This window comes from Chaetomium tenue (assembly GCF_020726465.1).
Source record: "Chaetomium tenue strain MPI-SDFR-AT-0079 chromosome Unknown F5144scaffold_2, whole genome shotgun sequence".
NCBI classification, from domain to species: Eukaryota; Fungi; Ascomycota; class Sordariomycetes; order Sordariales; family Chaetomiaceae; genus Chaetomium; species Chaetomium tenue.
In genome coordinates, this window is record NW_027117330.1 from 3,235,372 (window position 1) to 3,255,148 (window position 19,777).

The 19,777-nt window shown below is 53.9% G+C and overlaps 6 protein-coding genes across 6 annotated transcripts; 2 read left to right on the plus strand and 4 right to left on the minus strand.

The window, feature by feature from the left end:
• Nucleotides 1-1,226: 1,226 nt before the first annotated feature.
• F5144DRAFT_506277 (uncharacterized protein) lies at nucleotides 1,227-3,405 on the minus strand. The gene has a single exon (XM_066786466.1). It carries the CDS (start codon nucleotides 3,283-3,285, stop codon nucleotides 1,414-1,416), a length of 1,872 nt encoding a protein of 623 aa, XP_066646763.1. The 5' UTR covers nucleotides 3,286-3,405; the 3' UTR covers nucleotides 1,227-1,413.
• An 8-nt stretch (nucleotides 3,406-3,413) lies between these two features.
• On the plus strand, nucleotides 3,414-5,297 carry F5144DRAFT_545281 (uncharacterized protein; the record flags this gene model as incomplete). Its single annotated transcript, XM_066787353.1, has 4 exons — nucleotides 3,414-3,419; nucleotides 3,513-3,553; nucleotides 3,644-4,625; nucleotides 5,277-5,297. The coding sequence occupies 4 exons, from the start codon at nucleotides 3,414-3,416 to the stop codon at nucleotides 5,295-5,297; spliced, it is 1,050 nt and encodes a 349-aa protein (XP_066646764.1).
• An 803-nt stretch (nucleotides 5,298-6,100) lies between these two features.
• Nucleotides 6,101-6,491, minus strand: F5144DRAFT_618802 (Conidiation protein 6-domain-containing protein; the record flags this gene model as incomplete). The annotated part of the gene is made up of 2 exons (XM_066791940.1): nucleotides 6,101-6,203; nucleotides 6,274-6,491. The coding sequence occupies 2 exons, from the start codon at nucleotides 6,489-6,491 to the stop codon at nucleotides 6,101-6,103; spliced, it is 321 nt and encodes a 106-aa protein (XP_066646765.1).
• A 6,188-nt stretch (nucleotides 6,492-12,679) lies between these two features.
• F5144DRAFT_642115 (uncharacterized protein) lies at nucleotides 12,680-14,170 on the plus strand (the record flags this gene model as incomplete). The annotated part of the gene is made up of 6 exons (XM_066792791.1): nucleotides 12,680-12,807; nucleotides 12,867-12,907; nucleotides 12,977-13,218; nucleotides 13,313-13,372; nucleotides 13,440-13,612; nucleotides 13,717-14,170. The coding sequence occupies 6 exons, from the start codon at nucleotides 12,680-12,682 to the stop codon at nucleotides 14,168-14,170; spliced, it is 1,098 nt and encodes a 365-aa protein (XP_066646766.1).
• Nucleotides 14,171-14,354: 184 nt separating this feature from the next.
• On the minus strand, nucleotides 14,355-15,728 carry F5144DRAFT_562851 (Chloroperoxidase). Its single transcript, XM_066788343.1, has 4 exons — nucleotides 15,361-15,728; nucleotides 15,061-15,301; nucleotides 14,724-14,995; nucleotides 14,355-14,669 (listed from the first exon to the last, which is right to left on the minus strand). The coding sequence occupies exons 1-4, from the start codon at nucleotides 15,446-15,448 to the stop codon at nucleotides 14,488-14,490; spliced, it is 783 nt and encodes a 260-aa protein (XP_066646767.1). The 5' UTR covers nucleotides 15,449-15,728; the 3' UTR covers nucleotides 14,355-14,487.
• Nucleotides 15,729-17,168: 1,440 nt separating this feature from the next.
• On the minus strand, nucleotides 17,169-18,503 carry F5144DRAFT_642120 (uncharacterized protein; the record flags this gene model as incomplete). Its single annotated transcript, XM_066792792.1, has 3 exons — nucleotides 17,169-17,292; nucleotides 17,352-18,380; nucleotides 18,445-18,503. The coding sequence occupies 3 exons, from the start codon at nucleotides 18,501-18,503 to the stop codon at nucleotides 17,169-17,171; spliced, it is 1,212 nt and encodes a 403-aa protein (XP_066646768.1).
• Nucleotides 18,504-19,777: the final 1,274 nt, after the last annotated feature.

Below are 19,777 nucleotides of genomic sequence, written 5' to 3' on the forward strand. Positions count from 1 at the left end.
CAATCACAACTACAGTTCGCTACAAGCTCGCAAGCCTACTGTTGAGACAAGTCTATTGTTGTGCACCTTTTGGCTGCACCGAACCTAAGCATCCTTTGCAGAGATTACCTTCACCGAAGCTGAACCCTAACAGGATAGGATCCTGGAGTAGGTTCGTCACAGTAACATCATGACTTCAGGAATTGTTGAGGACCCACTCTCTGTACCAAAAAGCCTACTAGGTACCTACCTAGGTAGGTAGTTTTCTAAGACAAATCTTGACCCAGCATATTTGACTACCATGTAACACAATGACGTACAGCACGACAAGAGAGTCGTGCAATCTCCTAACCATTATCCATACTTTTATCTCAGTGATCATACAAAAACCATGACTCAACAAGAAGCTCACACGCTAAACACAGGCTGCATACCATACAGACAATACAGATTTCACTACATGTTAACTGACACAGCCCACTCCACCGGGCTCGTCTTTCCATCCCGAATGCTCTTCTAACCCTGGTTGTCATCGAAACCCACCTCACCCCCCCCCCCCCCATCATCACCCCGCCACTCAACTCAACTTCCTCAACCGCAAACCCCCCCCCCCCCCGCCCCAACACCCAGAAGACCCCCCATCAGCTACCCCCACCAACCATACACCACAGCAACCAACCCACCCCCCACCCACCCACGTCACATCACATCGGCCTAATCACAGGTAACGACAAAGCCGGCGGACTGCGTGACCGGGCACCCCTCAATGGCACCCTAGGCACCGAGCTGCTCCGCGCGGGCAAGCTCCGCCTCCAGCGGGACAGGAGGGATGAGCCCGCTTCTCCTTCTCTTCCCACGCCTGAGAGCTGCGTGGGGGTTTTGCTGGGTTGGGGTGGGAGGTGGTTCTGGGGGTGTTTGTTGTAGCTGTGGTGTCTGGGTTTGTGTTGGTGATGTGGTGATGGTAGTGGGGGGACGCGCGGAGGCTGTTGGCGCTGCTGCTTCGTCGTCGGTGGCAGGGGCTGGATCTGCGGGGTTGGGATTGTGGGATTGTGGTGGGGGAGTGGTATTTGTGTTTGTGGCGGTGGTGGTGGGCGGTGGGAGGTTGTTCTCGGTCCAGATGTGGAAGACGTCGACGTGTTGCATTGTGTTTGTTGGATAACGGCACGGTAATTTAATGCGGTCTTCGTGGGCCTTGCAAGGTACATATTCCTCAATGGCTAGGGATCCAGGTCTATCGACCCAGTGTCTTAATGTTGTAGAGTGCTGACGTATTCCCTGGCCTAACTTTTGTATGGTCTCATTCGGTTGATCGCCCGATAAAGCTTAGACTGACGTCGTCCGATCTACATAAGGTATTACAACTGGGCCATGCCCCTCTATGGCACGTGGCAACCGAGACCGTCGTGAAGATTTAAGCTAGGTACCTAGGTAGCACTAATCAGATATGTAGTGCTGTTCCTTCCAAGGCCTTTCCTCTAGTCTCCCCTCGTTCGTAGAGAGCCACTCATAGCGGCCACCTAAAATCAAACGCTCAGCACGTTCGTTCAACACGTTTTCCCTTGACTTCGTCCATTCCCGAGCAGTGTCACGGTTCATAGCCCGCCGCGTCTCGGATGCCCAGCTGGTCCATTTCCAAGGCCATGCAAAATCAGCATAGAACTGTGCGAGACCATCTTCGCCCCCAAGGCAGGCTAGCGGTTCCAGGATACGGTCGTATCCGGCGAGCACGTTGTCCCCTTCCCCCTGGGAGACTTCTCGGCGACTGTCAGGCTGTGGGGGCCTATGAGATAGCGAGCCGGCCATGGTCAACCGTAATGTCATGGCAGGGGTTCGGATCTTGGTCTTGACCCAGTTGATGGTTTCCCTCCAGTCCTGCAGGGCCGGATGCTCGTCGGAGGGCCAACAGTTGTGATTGTATGGCGGAAAGATTAATTCGAGAAAACGGAGGTAGGGTAAGCAGTCGGCGGGAACCACGGCCCGTAAGAATTCGCTTGCCGCAAAACGCTCGGCTGGGTAACAACGCGGAGGTTGTGCCTCGCGATAGTCAGCCATCTCCGGGTAACGGCCATCAACGCTGAAAGTGGTGCAAGGGTTGAATGATAGGCTATCGCTGACGAGAAACCGGTTAAAAGAAAAGAAGACGAATTTCGCGTCCTCGGAAAGAGCGCGACAGATGAGAAACAAGGGTGTAGGCGGCGCCCAGCATCGGCAGGCGAACGCGGAGGAGAAGGCGGCGTGGCGAACACGACAGAAACAACCAATGGAACCATTATAGATCTCAAGCTCGTCGTCCGTATCTATCAGTATACGTACTTGGTGGTAGCATCCCCGGAACTGACATCCGTAATGCCAGGGATAGTCCGAGGGGCATGGGCAACTGTCCTGTGGGTAACATCCTTCGGCGGGGTGTTGATAGCCGCGTTGTAGCCTTGTCCACATAACTTCCTTCCAGGGGGCGACCAGGTCGGTGTATTCTAGGACTTGGAGCCGTAGCTCCCGGGGAAGGTCCAGGAGGCGAGGGCCGGTTGAACTCGGAGAGGGTTCTGGCCTGCGGCACGCTTGTAGGGCCGCGTTTCTTGCGATTTTGGTGAGTTCGGCATCGGGACTTTTGCAAAGCCGAACGTCACAGTCTTTTAGCTCCGGAAGCAAAGAAAGTGGTGCGACAATCCTTGTTATCGTATCCGTATCAGCCTCTTCCTGGTCAAGGTCGCATACCAGGGAGAGCCGAAGGGTTCCAGGGCTGATCCTTGAGGATAGGTAATTTGCTGTTTCGATCCACTCGTCCAGCATCGGCCCAGTCATGGAGTCTGAGCTTCGAAGTGGCCTGTCGTGGTGGTTTGCGTGATGATTCCGACAGTAACCCGCATCGCGGCTACCGTTATACCTTATGTCGTCGCAGCATTGTCCGAACTCCTCTTCCTCGCGCCGGTGATGGCAGGAGGTTTGGCTCAGCACGATTTTGAGATTGGCCAATGCCGAAAGCGACGAAGCAGTAAGGTTCCGCAGCGGCAGAAGGGACGGTTCGACGTCGTTCCCATGTCCGCGCAGGGGGCTATAGTGGATGACGAATCGGTTGGAGGAAAACAAGAGCGCCGATGCTTCGCTGTAGATAACGCGGCAGGACCCCAACAAGCCTCGAAAAGCGAGTTGGTTGGGTCGGTTTACGGGGCCGTCCAGGTGGAACGACATGGGCAAACCATCCCAACGCGCTACACCAAGGTGTTGGTAAATGCGGCGTCGAACGGACGGGGGAAGGCGTAGAAGGAAACAGACGGGGCGAGATGAGCCATGCAACTGCGCCGCCATTTTCGGACCAGTGCTCGACACGGCCGATGAGGTCGGGTCGAGGATATGGGCCGAGGACAGGAATAAGCCGAGGGGATTGGATGGGGGTCGAACTTTGGGGATGTGGATGGGATTTTGGCGGTGGAATCATGAATGTGGGATGCCTGGGGCTGTTGTAGTTTGGACAAGCGTTCGAATTCGGGCGGGGTTAGGGTTGAAACACAATTCACCCTTACTGGGGCCTGGAGCGGCACCAGTCACGGTGGCACTGGATCCAGCGGCACCGGACGTGAGTTCCGGCCGCCTCAGGGGGGTTCGAATGCTGCCTACTTTTCCGGTGGGGGTCACATACCCACAGCACAACTGCTTTGGACTACAGCAGCAGCTACACGTCAAACCCCTCCCACAACATCACCGACCACATATCACAGCTCAACATCGGCGCCGGCAAGCCGTCTGCGAGCGCGGCGAAGCAAGGCGGGCCTTCCAAGGGAAAGCTGTCCTCGAACGATGTCGTTGCGGCTCTCGACGCGATCGGCGCGGAAAGGTTCGACGAAGAAGGCCATCCGGTGTACTACGGTATTGTGAACACCAAAGAAGGGAAAGCCGTCAAGCGTGTTGCTGTCAACATCCATGGTGTGGTCGTCAAGCAACTTCCATACTTTTGTGTCGGTTCGGACGGGAACGTCTTTGACGAGCCCCCAAAAGTGCCGAGTAAGGATCCGAACCCCAAGATCTCAGGGAAGCTGTACGAGCTGGAGAAAAAGCTTTATTCAGGCAAGATGGCCGCCGCCCCGATTCCGCAGGCCTATCATAAAGCCCACCACGATGGACCCGCGTATGAAGGCGGCCACCACTATGACCACGCGGGTGCTGCCTATCCCGCCTACGACAACGTCGGCCAATACCATGGCTATGACCCCAATACCCCTTACAGGCCCTCCACTGCTAGCAGCGGCGGCAGCGGCGGCGCGTACACCACTCGCCCCTCGAGCCGAGATGGTGCCGCCGCCGCCTCCGGCTACACATCCATTCCGCGGACCACTGCCCATAACCAACACCCAGGAACTCACCACAACGCATCTGCCTCCCGCCCGTCCAGTCGGGATGGCGCCACCGGGCCCGCCACCCATGATCGCAACGCGGGAGCTTACCACAACGCGACAGAGTCCCGCCCCTCCAGCCGCGGCAGCACTGGCCAGGGTCCGCCTCCCGTCCCCAAGAGCGGTTCGTCGGGCGCCGGCCCAAGCAAGCCCCTGACGGGCGGCGGACCAAGCAAGCCCCCGGCGGCGGCGAACAATCCATCCTCCGCCCAGGGGACCCCGCAGCCGCCGCGCCGGGTGAGGCTCGACAGTTCCAAGGTAAACGGATCCTTCACTGTGCATGGCATTAGCAGCGGCAAGCCCTTTATCAAAGGCGTTGTGTCACGAATATGCCAACAGGTGGGACCACGGGGCGCAGGACGCCCGGACCAATCGGTTGGAAAACCAATCAGGGAGCTAGGGAAGTGATCAGGGTGATCAGTGAGCTCAGCATGCCAAGTCCAGGCTGGACAGACTGAGCACACTGATCACTAAGACCTCACGCCAATCAAAGCACGAAGGAGGGCTCAGTAGGAACAAAGAGACCAGTGAGCTCGGTGCCCACTGATCACCTCAGACGGACTGAGCACACTGGTCACCCTGGAATCAGACATGTATATAGTCACCCGTCCTGGAGAGCTCTGGGAGTTCTCCAGTTAGCAATCACAACTACAGTTCGCTACAAGCTCGCAAGCCTACTGTTGAGACAAGTCCATTTGTTGTGCACCCTTCGGCTGCACCGAACCTAAGCATCCTTTGCAGAGATTACCTTCACCGAAGCTGAACCCTAACAGGACAGGATCCTGGACAGGTTCGTCACACGTTGATTCGCGGAAGCCCGATATCCACCACGCGGTGTCCTACTCGAAGGGGCACAACCAGTTCTATATCGACGGGAAGAGGGACAGAATATATCTCACGGCGGTCTAGCGTGAGATAGCTCTGGCCTAGACCATACGGGGTGTGATTCTGGATTTGTACTGATAACTTATGACTGGGGAGGATTATCATGGATCTTGCCAACGAGTCTAACATTGTACTCGCGGGTGTCGCTATGGTATGCTAGCTGAGACAATATATTCTTGATATCCTTTCTGCTTCACGTTCCGGACCTGTCTGCTAAGTGTCTTAGTTTAAGTCGTTGCCAACCAATAGTCGAGAAACTCGAGGAGAAGAATCCTGTGATCGTTCAAGTCTTTGTTGTATGTCAGGTGCGCTGGCGTTCATCACCTAGCCTCGCGGCGTAGTGATGCGTACGTTATTTTACAGTTTCTAGTTCGTGCTGACCTCATCCTGGCCATCATCCGATGGAACGTCGTCCGATCTCTGCTGTTGTTGCACAGGCCCGTTTTATTTAACCTCAATGTGGACCCGCTTTCTGGATTATGACAACATCCTTCGTCGTCTGAAAATGGCGTAACCTTTGGGGAAAAGGGGGTATGCACTTCTGGCGATGATCCAATTCTACCGCCACTCTGGATCCCATAGCCGAAGCATCCCCACGTTCACAGGTTTAATTTACCAGCTTAAACTCGTCATTCTTCAGCTCAACCGCTGGAGCTAAATTCCGGAGCCGGGGCTCGGTCACCGGATGTGATCGGGTGGTGCGAGTTCAGCGCAAACAGATGCAGCCATAAAAATGTGTAAATGAATAGATAAAAATCAACTTGTAGCTCCAATTTTTCATCGCCAGTTACTGAAAACAAGGAAACAACCCTGATGTGCCTTTCTGCCGTGACATACAATACATACAATCACTCAACCGTTTCTCCCAGGTCCCTCAACTTCTTGCGGTCCGCCTCTTTGGCCTGTTCCGAGACATGGGGATTCTTCAACGCAGCCTTGAGCCCACGAATTCTTCGAGTAGCATTATGTCAGTGATAGCTGGGTCATCTTTTGATAAGACCAACTCAACGAGACGACTTACACATTGCCCCTATCCTTCTCCTCGGTCATCTGTACACCCCCGGATTCTCCAACCGACGCCCTTCTTGCCTTTCTTCCACCGGGCTGCCCTTTTTCGACACCCGACGAGTGGGCTTGTGGAGCCTGGCTCCCAGTCGAGTGAGAGTGCGGGCCCGTTGACGAACTCTTTTTGTTAGATGAGGAACGCCGTTTCGGTTGTGCCGCCTCCGGCTCCTCCATGGTTTCGCCAAATTCGCTCGCTAGGAGGTCGCGGTCATGTTGCTTGGCTTCTTCAGACACCCTGGGGTTATGAAGAGCGGCCTTGAGGCCTCGCTCACGATTCCTTGCATCTGCCATATTAAGAATGTTGTTGGTGGGGAGAAATAGCAGTTAGGTTGGGGAGTGAAGCAAAAGGCAAACAAAGAGGGGCGAGTCAAATGGGAAGCCAAATCGATATATGGAGGCGAGTCATACTACGGCCCACGAATCTTATGACGTATTGAAGGCGCAATTCCCTCATCGATCTCCCGTCTCTACCTGCACCCTGCACTACGGAGGCGACCTACCTCCCTACCTAAGCTCGAGCTAAGTAATACGTTCCGGGGTGGGAACCGCCACCGCGGTGGACACCATCCAGGAAACCCGGGTCATCGGATCTGAACAAGTCAGTCGTAACTTGAACCGGAATCCACCATCGAAGCGCAAAGTCGTTTCGCTTGAGCTGAGTTAGCAACAGATGATTCCAGGGGTAGAGGAAAGAAGACCGGCTACAAATGCTTTTTGAAGAAGTAAAAGCTGTGATTTCCATTCCTGGCCTAATACAAGTTGCGTTAAGGGTTCTTGGGGAGAACGCCGCCTATCATCATCGCAGGAGCTTGGTGCTTCTTGGTATAATACATGTAGGAAGTTATTAAAGCGTATCGGAATAAAAGTATTTTTTGGGCGAGCGTATGTATCTACCGCGATCCCTAATGTGTTTTAATTACTCAAAATTACCTGGATAAGTCCGACAGGAACATTAGGGCAATGTCTGCACAGTTCAATCTTTTCGGATTGTTTTATGTCAAACATCCCCACGCGCATTAGAGGCGATCTTGCTTCCGCCGAAGCATCCCAAAAGTAGAAGCGGTGATCTGCAATATGCGTGTTCTGCAATGCGATGGCAAGCGCCCCTTCAGGAAGAAATACGCAGAGTTCGAGCCATCAAGACAGCTGAACTGAGCATCCACGCCAATAGAAAGCACGCCTAGGTAGGTACTTATGAATGAGAGAGGAAGCTGCGCCAAACCCCAAATTCGTCTCTCGCGAGAAGATCATCTTCCTCAGCTGCCTTCGTTCAGAACCTCACTGCCTACCGTCATATTCTTTTTTCTCCGTACCTCAAACCACACCTCCCAGGCCCCGACGATATTGATGGCCAACGGGTTCCCTGCTGTCAAAAGGGCCAGTCTGGGATACAGGATATACATGGGACCCTACGAGTCGCGTAATCCTACCAGATTTGCAGGCAATTGGCGGTTGTCAAGATGTGGCCGGATGTATCTGTTGGAAAGTCATGGCACCGGAAACGGTCATGACACCCGGAAACGGACAGGTACCGGAAACGGATTCATGGCATCTGGCACCACAAAGATCCGGATAACCACGGGTTAACTTAAGGAGACAAAGGAGAGATTTAGGATAAAGCCACCTGCTCTCAAGAGCTCTGAGAGGAGAAAAAGATAGAACCAGAGATCAATTAATCACTTCTGAATGGCTTATGAGCACCTCAAATTATTGTTGTAAGCTCTCATCATATGTGCAATAACTTTGAAATCGTGGCTGTTGGTCTTCCAACAGTATCTCGTGAAATAGCGTGTGGGAGAGGCTCGAGAGGCTTGGAGATGCGGAGTGCTCTCGGACTTTGGCGCCTGGCCTGCTGTCGTGGTGTTTCCACTAAAGGCGTCATGGGTTTTCGAGAAGCACGTGGTAAGCGAATGGTTAGGAGACTATCCGTGACAAGCGCGTGGTTTGATGTTGCCAAGCGGCTGATGTCTGCCCTCATCGAATGAACAATTGAAGGAAGGTGGGCTGTGACGTAATGAAGTAGGCAGGTACATACCATCTAGGGTAATTTCATGTACCTTCGGTACATACCTGGGTACCTGGAGCCTAGGTACGCCGGTGGAGGTCGAAAGGTCAAAAAGCATTCATCACACCACCACCTCACCCAAGCTCCGTACACATATACTCGGACATCGTACGATATGACGCAATGAGTGCTGTGAATTAAAAAGAAATAACCTAGCAGATGAGATCCAAAAATTGATGCCCCTAATGAATAGAACTAATAACTCTTCCCCACATGAGTCAATTGTGCATGGCATTGGAACCGTCAAAGCGTGGAACGAGGATGAGCTGTCTTCGCTCCTTATCTCGAATTGTACACTACCGTGCATGTAATCGGAAGACGTATATATCAGAGTATAGGTGGCGGGCCCCCATTTTGAGCGGTACTCAGAGAACAGCTTCCCTTCCCAGGTTCAGTTCCCTACCTAGTTGAACACGGCCACTCAGAAATAGATAGGTACCTGGTACCTATTTCAAAGGCAGGCTCTTGATTTCGGGAAGCTAATGAAGATGGCGTGAACAAGTAGGAGCTGAAGTCACGCATGTGATGTGGGGTTCAGGGGTAATTAGGTACTTACTTGCTGCGACTTTGATACCAGCAAAATGATGAGCGACCAGCCCTCTTTACCGAAGCCTTGGGCCCACCCCTCTTTCAGGGAACATTATATGTACCACTAGCTGGAACTCACTAACCCAGGGGGAGGCACCAGTCCCGTCAGACCGAAGGAGTCTGCCAGGTTCCTGGGAGTCTGGCTGGACCGGAAGCTCAACTGGAAAGCCCACCTGGCGGCGGTGGAGAAGAAGCTGAGGACCCAGAGCTATGCCCTGTCGAGGCTAGCGGCATCGACGTGGGGACTGGGGCTAGCCAAAGCGCGAGAGGTGTACACAAAGTGCATCCGGTCAGCGCTGGCCTATGGCGCATCGTCGTTCCACATTCCCACGGATGTGGGAGGCGAACCGGTGAAGAAAGGCATCACCAAGGCCCTCGGGAAGGCCCAGAACAAGAGCCTGAGGATTGTGGCGGGAGCCTTTAAGTCTACCCCCATCCGTAACCTCGAGACAGAGACGTGGGTACCACCGTTGGACTTATACCTAAACAAACGGCTTGCAGATTTCGAAAACCGACTCCAACAACCCGATCTGGACGACGGCCGAGGCGGCAAAAAGACGGCGGGGAGCGTTATCCTTACCGCCTGCCGCAAGATACAGCAGAGACTCAGCTCGAGGAGGGGCAACAGGGGCCGACCGCGAACCTTGAGACCTCAAGGGCCCACGGCGGTAGAGAGAGCCGCGGGCACGATCATGCGCTGGACGGGGGGAACCATAGACACGGACAAGGCAGTGGAAGAGGCCTGGAGAGCGAGGTGGTTAAAGGAACGGGACGGCAGAGCAATCACCAGGCCGGCGGACGACTTTGACCATCAGCGGGAGACGCTATTCCGGAACGAAACCCTAAGGAGGCATGACGGTCTCAGCAAGGCGAAAAGCTCACTGCTCATTCAAATCCGGACGGGAGCAATAGGCTTACGGGATTACTTTTTTACACGGAAAGTCCCGGAGGTTCTGACGCCTGCCTGCGAGTGTGGCGAGGGACGAGAGACTGCCGAACACCTGGTAGTGTGGTGTTTAGCCCCACCGTTGACTCGAAGATGGGGGAGAACTGGAATTCGGACACGACGGGACTTTTACTCAGTTCTACACGGTATCAATCCCACGACTGCACGGCCAGTCGAGGAGGATCCTCGACTGGCTGATGGACTCGGGGAGGCTGCCGATGTACAGCTTGGCCAGGAGGCTCGAGCTGGAAACGGCGGCCTGAAGCGCCCCCGTTCGGAGGCCAGGAGGCCTCCTCTCTTTGTATACGTAGACTCACCAGAACGCATCGTTCCTTGATTGTTGGTAGGGGTTTTTCACCCGGCCCGGGAGGGCACGGTTTTCCTGTACACTAAATAGCAGAGGGTCCGGCACGCCCTAGGGCATAGCGGAGTATGAATAATATATATATAAAAAAGGAAAAGTTGAGTGAGAGAAGCAATAAACAGAAATCAAAAGAAAACAGAAAGGAAAAGAAAAAAAAAAAGGGGGGGGGGGGGGGGAGAAGGGGTAAAGGAGGTTCCCAGCTAACCTTCGAATTGTACAAAATCGTCAACCTTGACAGGAGCCCCCTTGCTTGGCTGGCTTGCCGTGAGATTCCAAATGGCAAAACCGACAATCTGCTGCTGGGAATATTTTTCTCCCACTGGAACTTCGATGACACTGAAGATCTTCCTGTCGTTGCCTAGGGCTTCCTGCTGTTCGCGAAGGTAGGAGTTCTGGACGTCCTCAGGAAACTGCTTGGCGCGGGGCCGATAAAACGGATTCCATGGCGATAAGCTGAAGCCCCGGAAGGCAATGCGAGAGGTCGCTGCAAGGTCGGCGGGCTTGGCGAGACGAATTGCCATGATGTGAATTATCGGGTCTTCTATTGTGGATTGGCAAAAGAGGAATCATAAACTGCCTTGAACCTTTGGACCGATGCTCTGGGTGCGAGCTCACTGCTTAAAACGCCGGTCGGTTAATTCCATGAGCGCTGAGGCTCGATTCACCACCTGGGCAGTTAGATGAAACGGGTTACCCAGTGTGGTTTTCTGGAGCGGGTTTCTCTGGTTTCACGGCTGGCGTGGCCACAAGTGACCTCGGAACTGCCAGAGCCTGGCGAAGAGGCTTAGCGGTGCAAAGCGGATATCCACGAGCCAGAAAATATTAGCTTAGGTACAGTACCTAGGTAACGAGCCCTCTCTATTCGGTTCACGACCTTGATCGCTCATTTTGTTGAAGCGGTTCCTTCCTCTACGCTGTAGAGTGACCGCCTTTGGAAGGTAGGAGCGGTTGGGTTTCGGCTTAAGGGAAGGAGCGAGCTGCAAATCGAGTGGATGACAACCTTATCTCATTATTTTCACCGATGCCTTCATATAAACAAACAATGCCCTTGGCGCTGTCGTCAGGACTTGGGTTGAACGACCAAACAGAGCGTGAAAACGTCTGTCGGACCACATGCAGGCCCTTGTCAGTGCCTTTGAAGTAGGTATACCCCAACATATGGTTACTCGGGAATTGAACCTTCCCTCTACCACACACTATAGGTGTTCGTCTTAACTTGAGCCCCGTTTTTACCGCTCTCACATGTGCACCCACCCATCTCATTTCTTCGGTTAGAACCTGCTCCAGCCTGCAGGAGCAGAGTCGATAGCCTCGGTTCTAGAAGGTAGGTTAGCGTTGCAGTGAACCATGCAGCGTTGTATCTCAGTCTAGCGTTCTCTGTGAGTTTGACGACAAGTTTGCTGCTGGGAGTCTTTGCCCGAAGATTCAACAGAGACTGAAGTGTGGCTTTGGAGAAGGTCGGACGCTGCATGTCGCCGGGGTTGGGGCGAATCGGCTGACTTGGGATGGGATGATCAACTTTGTGGTGGGTGTGTGATGTTTGTGGTTGCGCGATGAAGGCAACTCAGAAGCCCACAGCTGCAGAAAATAAGTCTCTGCAGGTGGCCCTACATAAATGACGCAGCCATGGCTGTGCCTGCGACAGATGGGGTAGCTCGTGATGGCGCCGTTGGCTGGGGAACGGCCGTTTAGGGGCTCGGCCGAGGGTCGCCGAGGCCTCTGCAGGGATGGACACGTTACCATCGAGAAGTTATTGTCACGGCGGTTGCGCCGTGGCTGCTAGGGCTTATGGTCGAAGCCAGGCCCCTGTAGGTTGAAGATCCTGCACCTCGCTGCCGGGAGACTGTTCCCGCCCCCGCAGAGCCGTAACATCATGGCGAGTCGAATGGTTCGCCTGTGTTAGCGATGGTGGTCAAGTGCAGCAAGCCAGCCAGTGACCATCAGTCTTGTCTCACCCTTCTCCAATGCAAGGCATCATGTGCTACAGAGGGTCTTTGGCAACCTGACCGGTGAGACCGCAACCGAACCCGACACCCAGCGTCGGGTCTTGTGTAATGGGATACCTGACCAGTAAGACCGCAACCGAACTCGACACCTAGCATCAGGTCTTGTGTAACAGGATCATTGTTAACTCGGCAAAGTTCTTGGATAGATGGAAAGCACCGAGAATAGTGCGAACCAAGGCGCCAACGACGTCCGTTGTTCCGCGTGGGGGGGGACATAGGGGGGGGGGGGGGGGGGGGGGTTCACCAGACCACTAAATACCTCAGAGCAACCCTGCTTCCGGTCCAGAAGATTGGTCGGTTTTCGCTATGCTCCCCCTTTTCTCCTCCTTCACAACCCTCGAGCCCACTCTGACAGAAACTCCATACTGCGCCATAGAGGTAAAGAACTACACCATGGCTGATGTTTTCGGACTTTCTGTCGACCCCCAAGCGCTTCTCGGCCTTCCAGGCTGCCATGAATCGCACAAGTCTCGCGCCGAACTTCCCAACGGGTTCCCCGCCACCCTGGTGTCGCCCCTTGCGTGGAAGACTGACAAGATTCTCGCGAGGAGGGGGAGACCATCTTACAGCTCACACCAAGCGACGTGGCTGAGATTAGCACTGCCATTGCCGGGTTCAAAAGTCGGTCACTTTCCGCCCCAACATTCGCTGCTGGCCAGCCTGTCGGCTAACCAAGACGCCCCGTATCAGAATCCGAACCCGAACTGTACCAGCTGTCTCCTGAAACCTTCCCTCTTCCCGGGCTTGTCGAACGATTCGCCGCTTACAAGTCTTGCTTGCACGAAGGCCCTGGCTTCTTCACCATCCGGGGGCTAACCCCAGGGAAACGGGACGCGCGGGAGAACGTCATCGTTCATGCGGGAATTGCCTCCTATTTGGCAACAAGCGGGCGCTGCAGCAGCATTTTTCCCGGCCGCAAGCTGATGCGATCCGTATGTTGAGTGGCCGTCCTGATGTGGTACGCCTCCGGGCACTGACATGGAGAGCTCGTGGTGACTTGTAGTCCATGTCTGCGATATCAAGCAGGACGTCTCCAACATCAGGGAGGATCCCTTCCTCGCCCCAGGAAACCAGAGTATTGGGGTTGTGGGTGGCATGAGACTTTCCATTTACATGATCAAGAATTCTCGTACCGAGTTTTATTTTCCAACAGGGATTCCACAGCGACAACGGCGATAACGTCTCGCTGTACTGCAGGCAGGTTGCCACATCAGGCGGTGATCTCTACCTCTCCAGCACGTGGACCATCTACAACGAACTTGCCACCCACCGCAAAGATGTCGTGCGAGTCCTCGCAGAGCCCTGGTTGTCCCAGATCAGCCGCCTGTACGACGTTCCCTTTCCATTTGTTCTTCCTGTTGAGCTCATCGCGCCACGCAACACACACACACACCACAAACGGATGCTACCTAACCCACCCATCACCCCAGCGGCGACGACGACCTCAAATCCAAAAACGTCCCCCTTTTCAACTTCCACGACGGCAAACTCGTCGTCGACTACCAAAAGCGCCCCCTCCGCGGCACCAAGGAAGAACCCCGGGACCCCCGCCTCAAACTCCTCACCTTCCAACAACAGGAAGCGCTGAGCGTCGTGGACAAGCTGGCCTTTGAGAACGCCATATCCGTCGATCAGCAGGTCGGCGATATCAACTTCTTCAACAATCTAGCGTTGCTGCATGCTCGTAGCCCATTTGTGGACGGCGAGGACGGGCAGGTGCGGCGCCATCTCACGCGGCTTATCTTCCGTGATGAGGCGGAGGGGTGGAGTATTCCGGAGCATATGAAGGCGGATTGGGCGAAGTACTATGAGCATGATTCGTCGGCGGAGACGTTTCGGGAGGAGCCGTGTCGGTGGGCTTGGAGCCTGAATGGGCAGGATTGAGGGGGTGGAAGGTTGTGTTTTGAGTGCTATTTCTGTGAGACAGCCCGGGGCCTCCCTCCTTGTTCGTCCAGTCCGAGACTTTTTTCTGCGGACTTTACACTCGCGGTTCTATGAATGGTAAAATTGCCCATGCTGTGTAATCTTCTTTACAATGAACGTGACAATATGTTGGAATTTTTAAAGAGGCAAGTTTATTGGCAGGGGGTCGAATCCCTAGTACGATAGCCTAAGATCCACGGTCTTCTGGGGTTTCATGCTTTGATACATCATACCGGTATTTACTGACACCTTGTCGACTACCTGGACACTTCCGTCGATTACCAACCAAAGTGGGAAGGTGTGCGACGGGCCTTGCGTTGCTGCTGTTTGCCTGCCGGGCATCCAGGGGTATCACTGACTGTGGTGTTCTGCATCGCGTCCATGTATTTGTCCAGGTCACCGTCCCGAAACAACTCGGTCGGCCTCTTCCAACCAAGGTGTTGAGGCAGCTGTTCGTGCTCTTTCAGGCCCCGTTAGTTTCGATTTTCTCGCTAGGTGACTGGGCGAAACTCACCGAACAACCACTCCACCCAAGCCCTCGGAACCGTGGCGGAGATCTTGTCGCCGAAAATAACGACGTAGGCGGCCGACTCTCCCTTGGTAAAGCCATATCCCAGCTCCGACATGGAATACGTCGGGTTCGTCGCATTGGAGGTCTTGATGCGGGCCAGCCTAGCATTCGAGGCCATCTCGATGGTGATGATCTCGTCCGTCCAGTATGACTTGGTCTCGTCGAAAACGGTTTGGTTGAACGTGAGAGCGTTGCCGAAGTAAGCATCGGACCGGCTACATACTAGCATTAGTACGGGGGCCGGAGCATAAGCGTAAAGAAGTTAGCGCCGCAATCATACCTGAGGCTTCCGTCGTGCTCGAGCACGTTATGGTTGCCGAGGTCGTTCAGGGAGAATGTTGTCGAGTTGGCGATTGGGTTGGTGGTCATGGCGAAGTCAAAGAGGGAGCTGCCCAGCATCTTGTCGATGTGGAGGGCATCGAACAGCGCGTCTTCGGTCTGCTCCCTGGTGATGTCCTGGCCGTCGTGGGGGAGAAAGCCGTGATTCGCAAGAGTGTTGAGCATAGGGCACGGAGCTCGCACTACGCGTAGAGGTACTGGTTAGCAACGGGTTTGTGATGCTCCATCTGTCCGTCGTTACCATCATATGGTCCCGGGGGTGCCCAGGTGCCGAAACCCGCAAACACCGGGGTAAAGGCCGCGAAGGTTAGGAGAAACAAGGTCTTCATGTTGACACGTTCTGTTGCTCAGAGTGATGTAGGGTTTAGTAGATGGAGAGGACAAGTGGAATAGCTACCGTGGGAACCCAGAACTCCGGTGCATTGGCATTTATATACTACAGCTTCAGCGTCCTGGCTGCCACGAAGCCGAGCGACGATGACCCGAATTGCGCCCTCCCAATCCTTTGCGACGACCTCCACCTCATCACTCACTTGGGACAGCTCCTTGCACAGCCTCCCCCGACACGATGATGTTGGAAACAAGAGATTTGAGAGGCCACGGGCTCGGATTCCCCGGTTGGCGAGGCGCAGAGGCGCAACTTTGGAGCCGCGTCACCGTGGTAGGAAAACATGGGGTGGCATTGTCAACAGATTGGCAAATCTCCGGGGGTGCATGGGTATGTTGTCAACACGGGACGTCATTCGCCAGGGGCAGGAGCAGCACGTAAACGTCGCATAAAAAGCGAGCTCGATGAAGCCTCTACCCAATGAGATCAACTCATCGTGTTGTCATCAGTTGGAAAAGGGAAGTATAACGAAAACCATGCGTTTCAACCACATTATCATGATGCCATCTTTGGTATGTCGATCCGGATAGGCGATCTGTAAAGAAAAAGGGGCAGGGAAACCAGCCATCCGCGTGGCCGCGTCGTGATATGAGACCTGACCGCTGCCGACTGTATCGTGGGCTGGGTATCTCCCTCTTGTTGGGCTATGATATGGTCGGGGTAATGAGGCGCACCGCCTTGCCGGTGGTTGAGTGGTAGGACCAGTGGTAAGTGTAGAGAGAGATACGAGCATGACTGGACCATATTGTACACGAAAGAGATGGCACCGAGTCACAAGATTCGAGATAGGGTGGCTACACGGCATGGTCTCGTTTCCCGCGCCGCAGGAGTCTATAATCAAATTAGACAAGATACTCAACAGAAAACAACTCGCGGAGAGTACCTCCCTAGAAAAGAGGTTGGGGATTGAAGTCGGCTCGCTTAGTGTGCTATCGACATCTGACGGCGGCGGTAAACTGGAGGCCTCTTTCATCCACTCGTCAAGTCGAGTGGATTGCTTATCCTCAACGGGTTGACTGCTCTCCAAGAACCTCTTCCACTCCAACGTGGCAGCTATTTCCCCTGAGGGCTCGCCCATTCTGTGTGTTTTATCCATCTCGGTCTGGCGCGACGAAAACGACGAGAACTCTGATCTGCCATCAAAATCCTCGTTTAGCGAAACCTGTCTACCACGCCCCTTCATAATTTGGTGACTATCCGATGGATTTCCAGATGCGTCATCGCCGCCATCTTCTTCATCACGAGGTAGCACGAGGAGCGCTAGTCTTTGGAGGTGGTATTCGGAGGCCAGGAGGCCTCCTCTCTTTGTATACGTAGACTCACCAGAACGCATCGTTCCTTGATTGTTGGTAGGGGTTTTTCACCCGGCCCGGGAGGGCACGGTTTTCCTGTACACTAAATAGCAGAGGGTCCGGCACGCCCTAGGGCATAGCGGAGTATGAATAATAATAATAATAATATTTGAGATGCCTGTACATCTCCGTGCTTGTATCAAACTCAGTGGGGCAGAAGGGACACTCGCGCGGTTTGTTTGAAGGTCCAACAGTTGTGGAGATTAGTTCAGGTGAACAATGCTTGAGTTCCTCGTTTGGGTGCTCGGCCTCGAGGTGTTCTACGTAGTCGCGTTGCGTTTCAAACTCGTCATCATGTTCATAGCAGTGTCATACTCTGACGTGCTGGTTCTCGTGATCGATCCACTCTTGCTGAGAGCAATAGAGACGGCTGGGGTCCGGACAGTTCTCGTAGGTGCAGTGATAGGGTTGGAGATCGTGGATCAGATGGGATCTGTCATGCGGTTAGCGTCACTCTTACACCTCATATTTGTGGCTCTCTGTGAGGCATACCTCCATGTGTTCTTGCTTTCGAGGTACTGGCGAGAGCAAATGATGTGGCAATAAGGACAGGTGAAGTATTTAGGGGGAGGATCTTCGTTCGACAGTTTTTCTGGTGGGATTGGCCAGTCGAGCTTGTGCCCTGCCCAGGTCGGGGCGGCGGATACTGCTGTGATTCGGCTCTGATGGGAAATGGTTGACTTGAGATCCTCCAGCATAAAGACGTCCGCTTCAACTCTTGTTGCACTCGTTGCCAGTGACCTATCCTGCATCGAAGATGGGGCTGCAGGGTCATCCACGCCGACTTCGTACGGCAGCTGTGGTGCTCCAAAAGGGGTATTGTCATTTGCCAAGGTGTCTATTTGCTTGCCTTTTTGGTCCTTGAGACTTTGCGCGGCCGCCGCGTCGTAGCCAATTCTAGTAGCGTGTTCTTTCCAGTAGATAAACTGTTGTTTCCTTCGTGCATTGGCAGCACCAGTTCGTCTGATGAGGAAGTGGGACGGCGATGCGTATTTGTCGATGAGTACAGCTTGAGAGGCCAATAGCTCATCGTCCCGCTTATAGTCTGCCTGCTCGCTGGCAGCCCTTGCTATCGACTGGGCGAGAGCTTCGCTATGGATGTATGACACAACCATAGTCTCCAGCGCCTCTCGTTCCCTGATGTACTCGGTGCGGCGGAAAGCCGGGATATGTTTGAAAAGTTCCCGGATTGTCCGCTGAGGTCTGTTCCGGGGGTTTCGAAGCCTTGTGGCAAGACTGTACAAGGAGTCGATTGTCTCCGTCGTGTTGCGTTGACGGGAGCTGACTTCATGAAGCAAGTCAGAAGACCAAGAGCTATCTGACTGGTACATTTTGCGACTGGTTTGGCCATCGTCATCTGAATCATCACTGGAGGAATCCGAAACCTTGCTCTGGCCAGCTTCCCCCTCTTCAAATGGCGGGCGCTCTCCTTTCATTACGGCTGGGATATTGTCGAGGTTATCTTGCAGCTCCGTGAGGACGTCGGCGAGATACCCCTTAACGGCGGTTGCATCCCGTACTCTATAGGTAGGTAGGTAGGTAGTTTATTAACGCCCGGCGGGTCAACCGAAAGGGCAACTATTACAATCTGACGATACATTTCCCAAGATATGTCCTAATCTCTTTGAAGCCCGTAAAGTTCATTCTAGTTCATATTTCGACAGTTACCATTTTTCTGCGGATTCTCGTGGGTTTAGTAGGGCTGTTAGTAGGCTGGCTTGAAGGCGATTCTCCAAGTGTTCAACGTCCTATCTTCGGCGGCTGAAGCGGTGCCTGCTATTTGTGTCACGAGGTGAGGGGGTCGGTGTTGTCGGGTGTGGTGGGTTAGGTGATTTAGTCGGCCTGTGGTTCGTTCGTGTCGAGTCGGCCCGTCGCCATTGCGAACCGTATGGTTGCGCGAACGGCTGCCATGTCAGGAGTCCAGTCGTTCTTGTCCGACGGCGATTTCCCTCCTAGATAGAAGGAAATATTGCTTCTCTGAGTGTCTGTACATTCGAGCATCTTTCTTCGGTATGCTGTCCATTTTGTGCATCGGAATAGGAAGTGGTCCACTGTCTCTTTTGCTTGTCCACATGCGCACTGGTCTGACGGTGCTACTCCGATTCGGTGGAGGTAACCGTTGAGCCTTGCCATGCCTGTTCTGAGCTGGGCAAGTTTGGCAGCCTCCTTGTGAGATAGATGATCGTACAGCAGTTGGGTGTGTTTCCCTGGTAGTGCTGCGTCGACTCGCTTGGAATGAGCTCCGACTTTGTCTGGCAGGTGATTGCTGCTGCCTCTCTTGGACCGTGCTACGTTGAGGGTTGTCGACCGCATCCTGGGCATTTGTACTTCTGGAGCGGCGCCCTGTCGAGTGGCATGTTTGGCGTTCCCCTTAACGGCGGTTGCATCCCGTACTCTATAGTCTAACGATGCGTGGCCCTGTCGGTGGAGCCCTAGATTCCGAGCCCACAACAAAAACATTTGTCCTTCAAGGGTGAGTTGATGTTGGGAATCCGGCCAACGAGTATCTTGGAGTGACGTAATCTCGTGGAAACTTTGAAGAATTCGTGTCCCGATAGAATGAAGCTGCACTACTGAATCTCCTTCTGCTGCGGGTTCAGGTGCATTGGAACCACTCGCGTCGTTGATATCTGATTCAGAACTTGACAGTCCCAAAACATCGACCGCGTTTTCTCGCCCAGACTGCAATGTTACGCCACTTGTTTGGGTCCTCGGATTCGAAGATAATTGCTGCGAGGGCCGTAAACTACATGTATCCAGGTTAGAAAGGGTCAGTCAGGGGTAGCACAACGAAAAAAAAGAAAGAAAAACGAAAAGGATATACGGGCGGACATGTAAGAACCGTACGGCACCATGGTAAAAACCTCGCAAACCTCCCGCCGTCGGTTTCGCCCCATGATCAACGTTTGCCTTCCTAG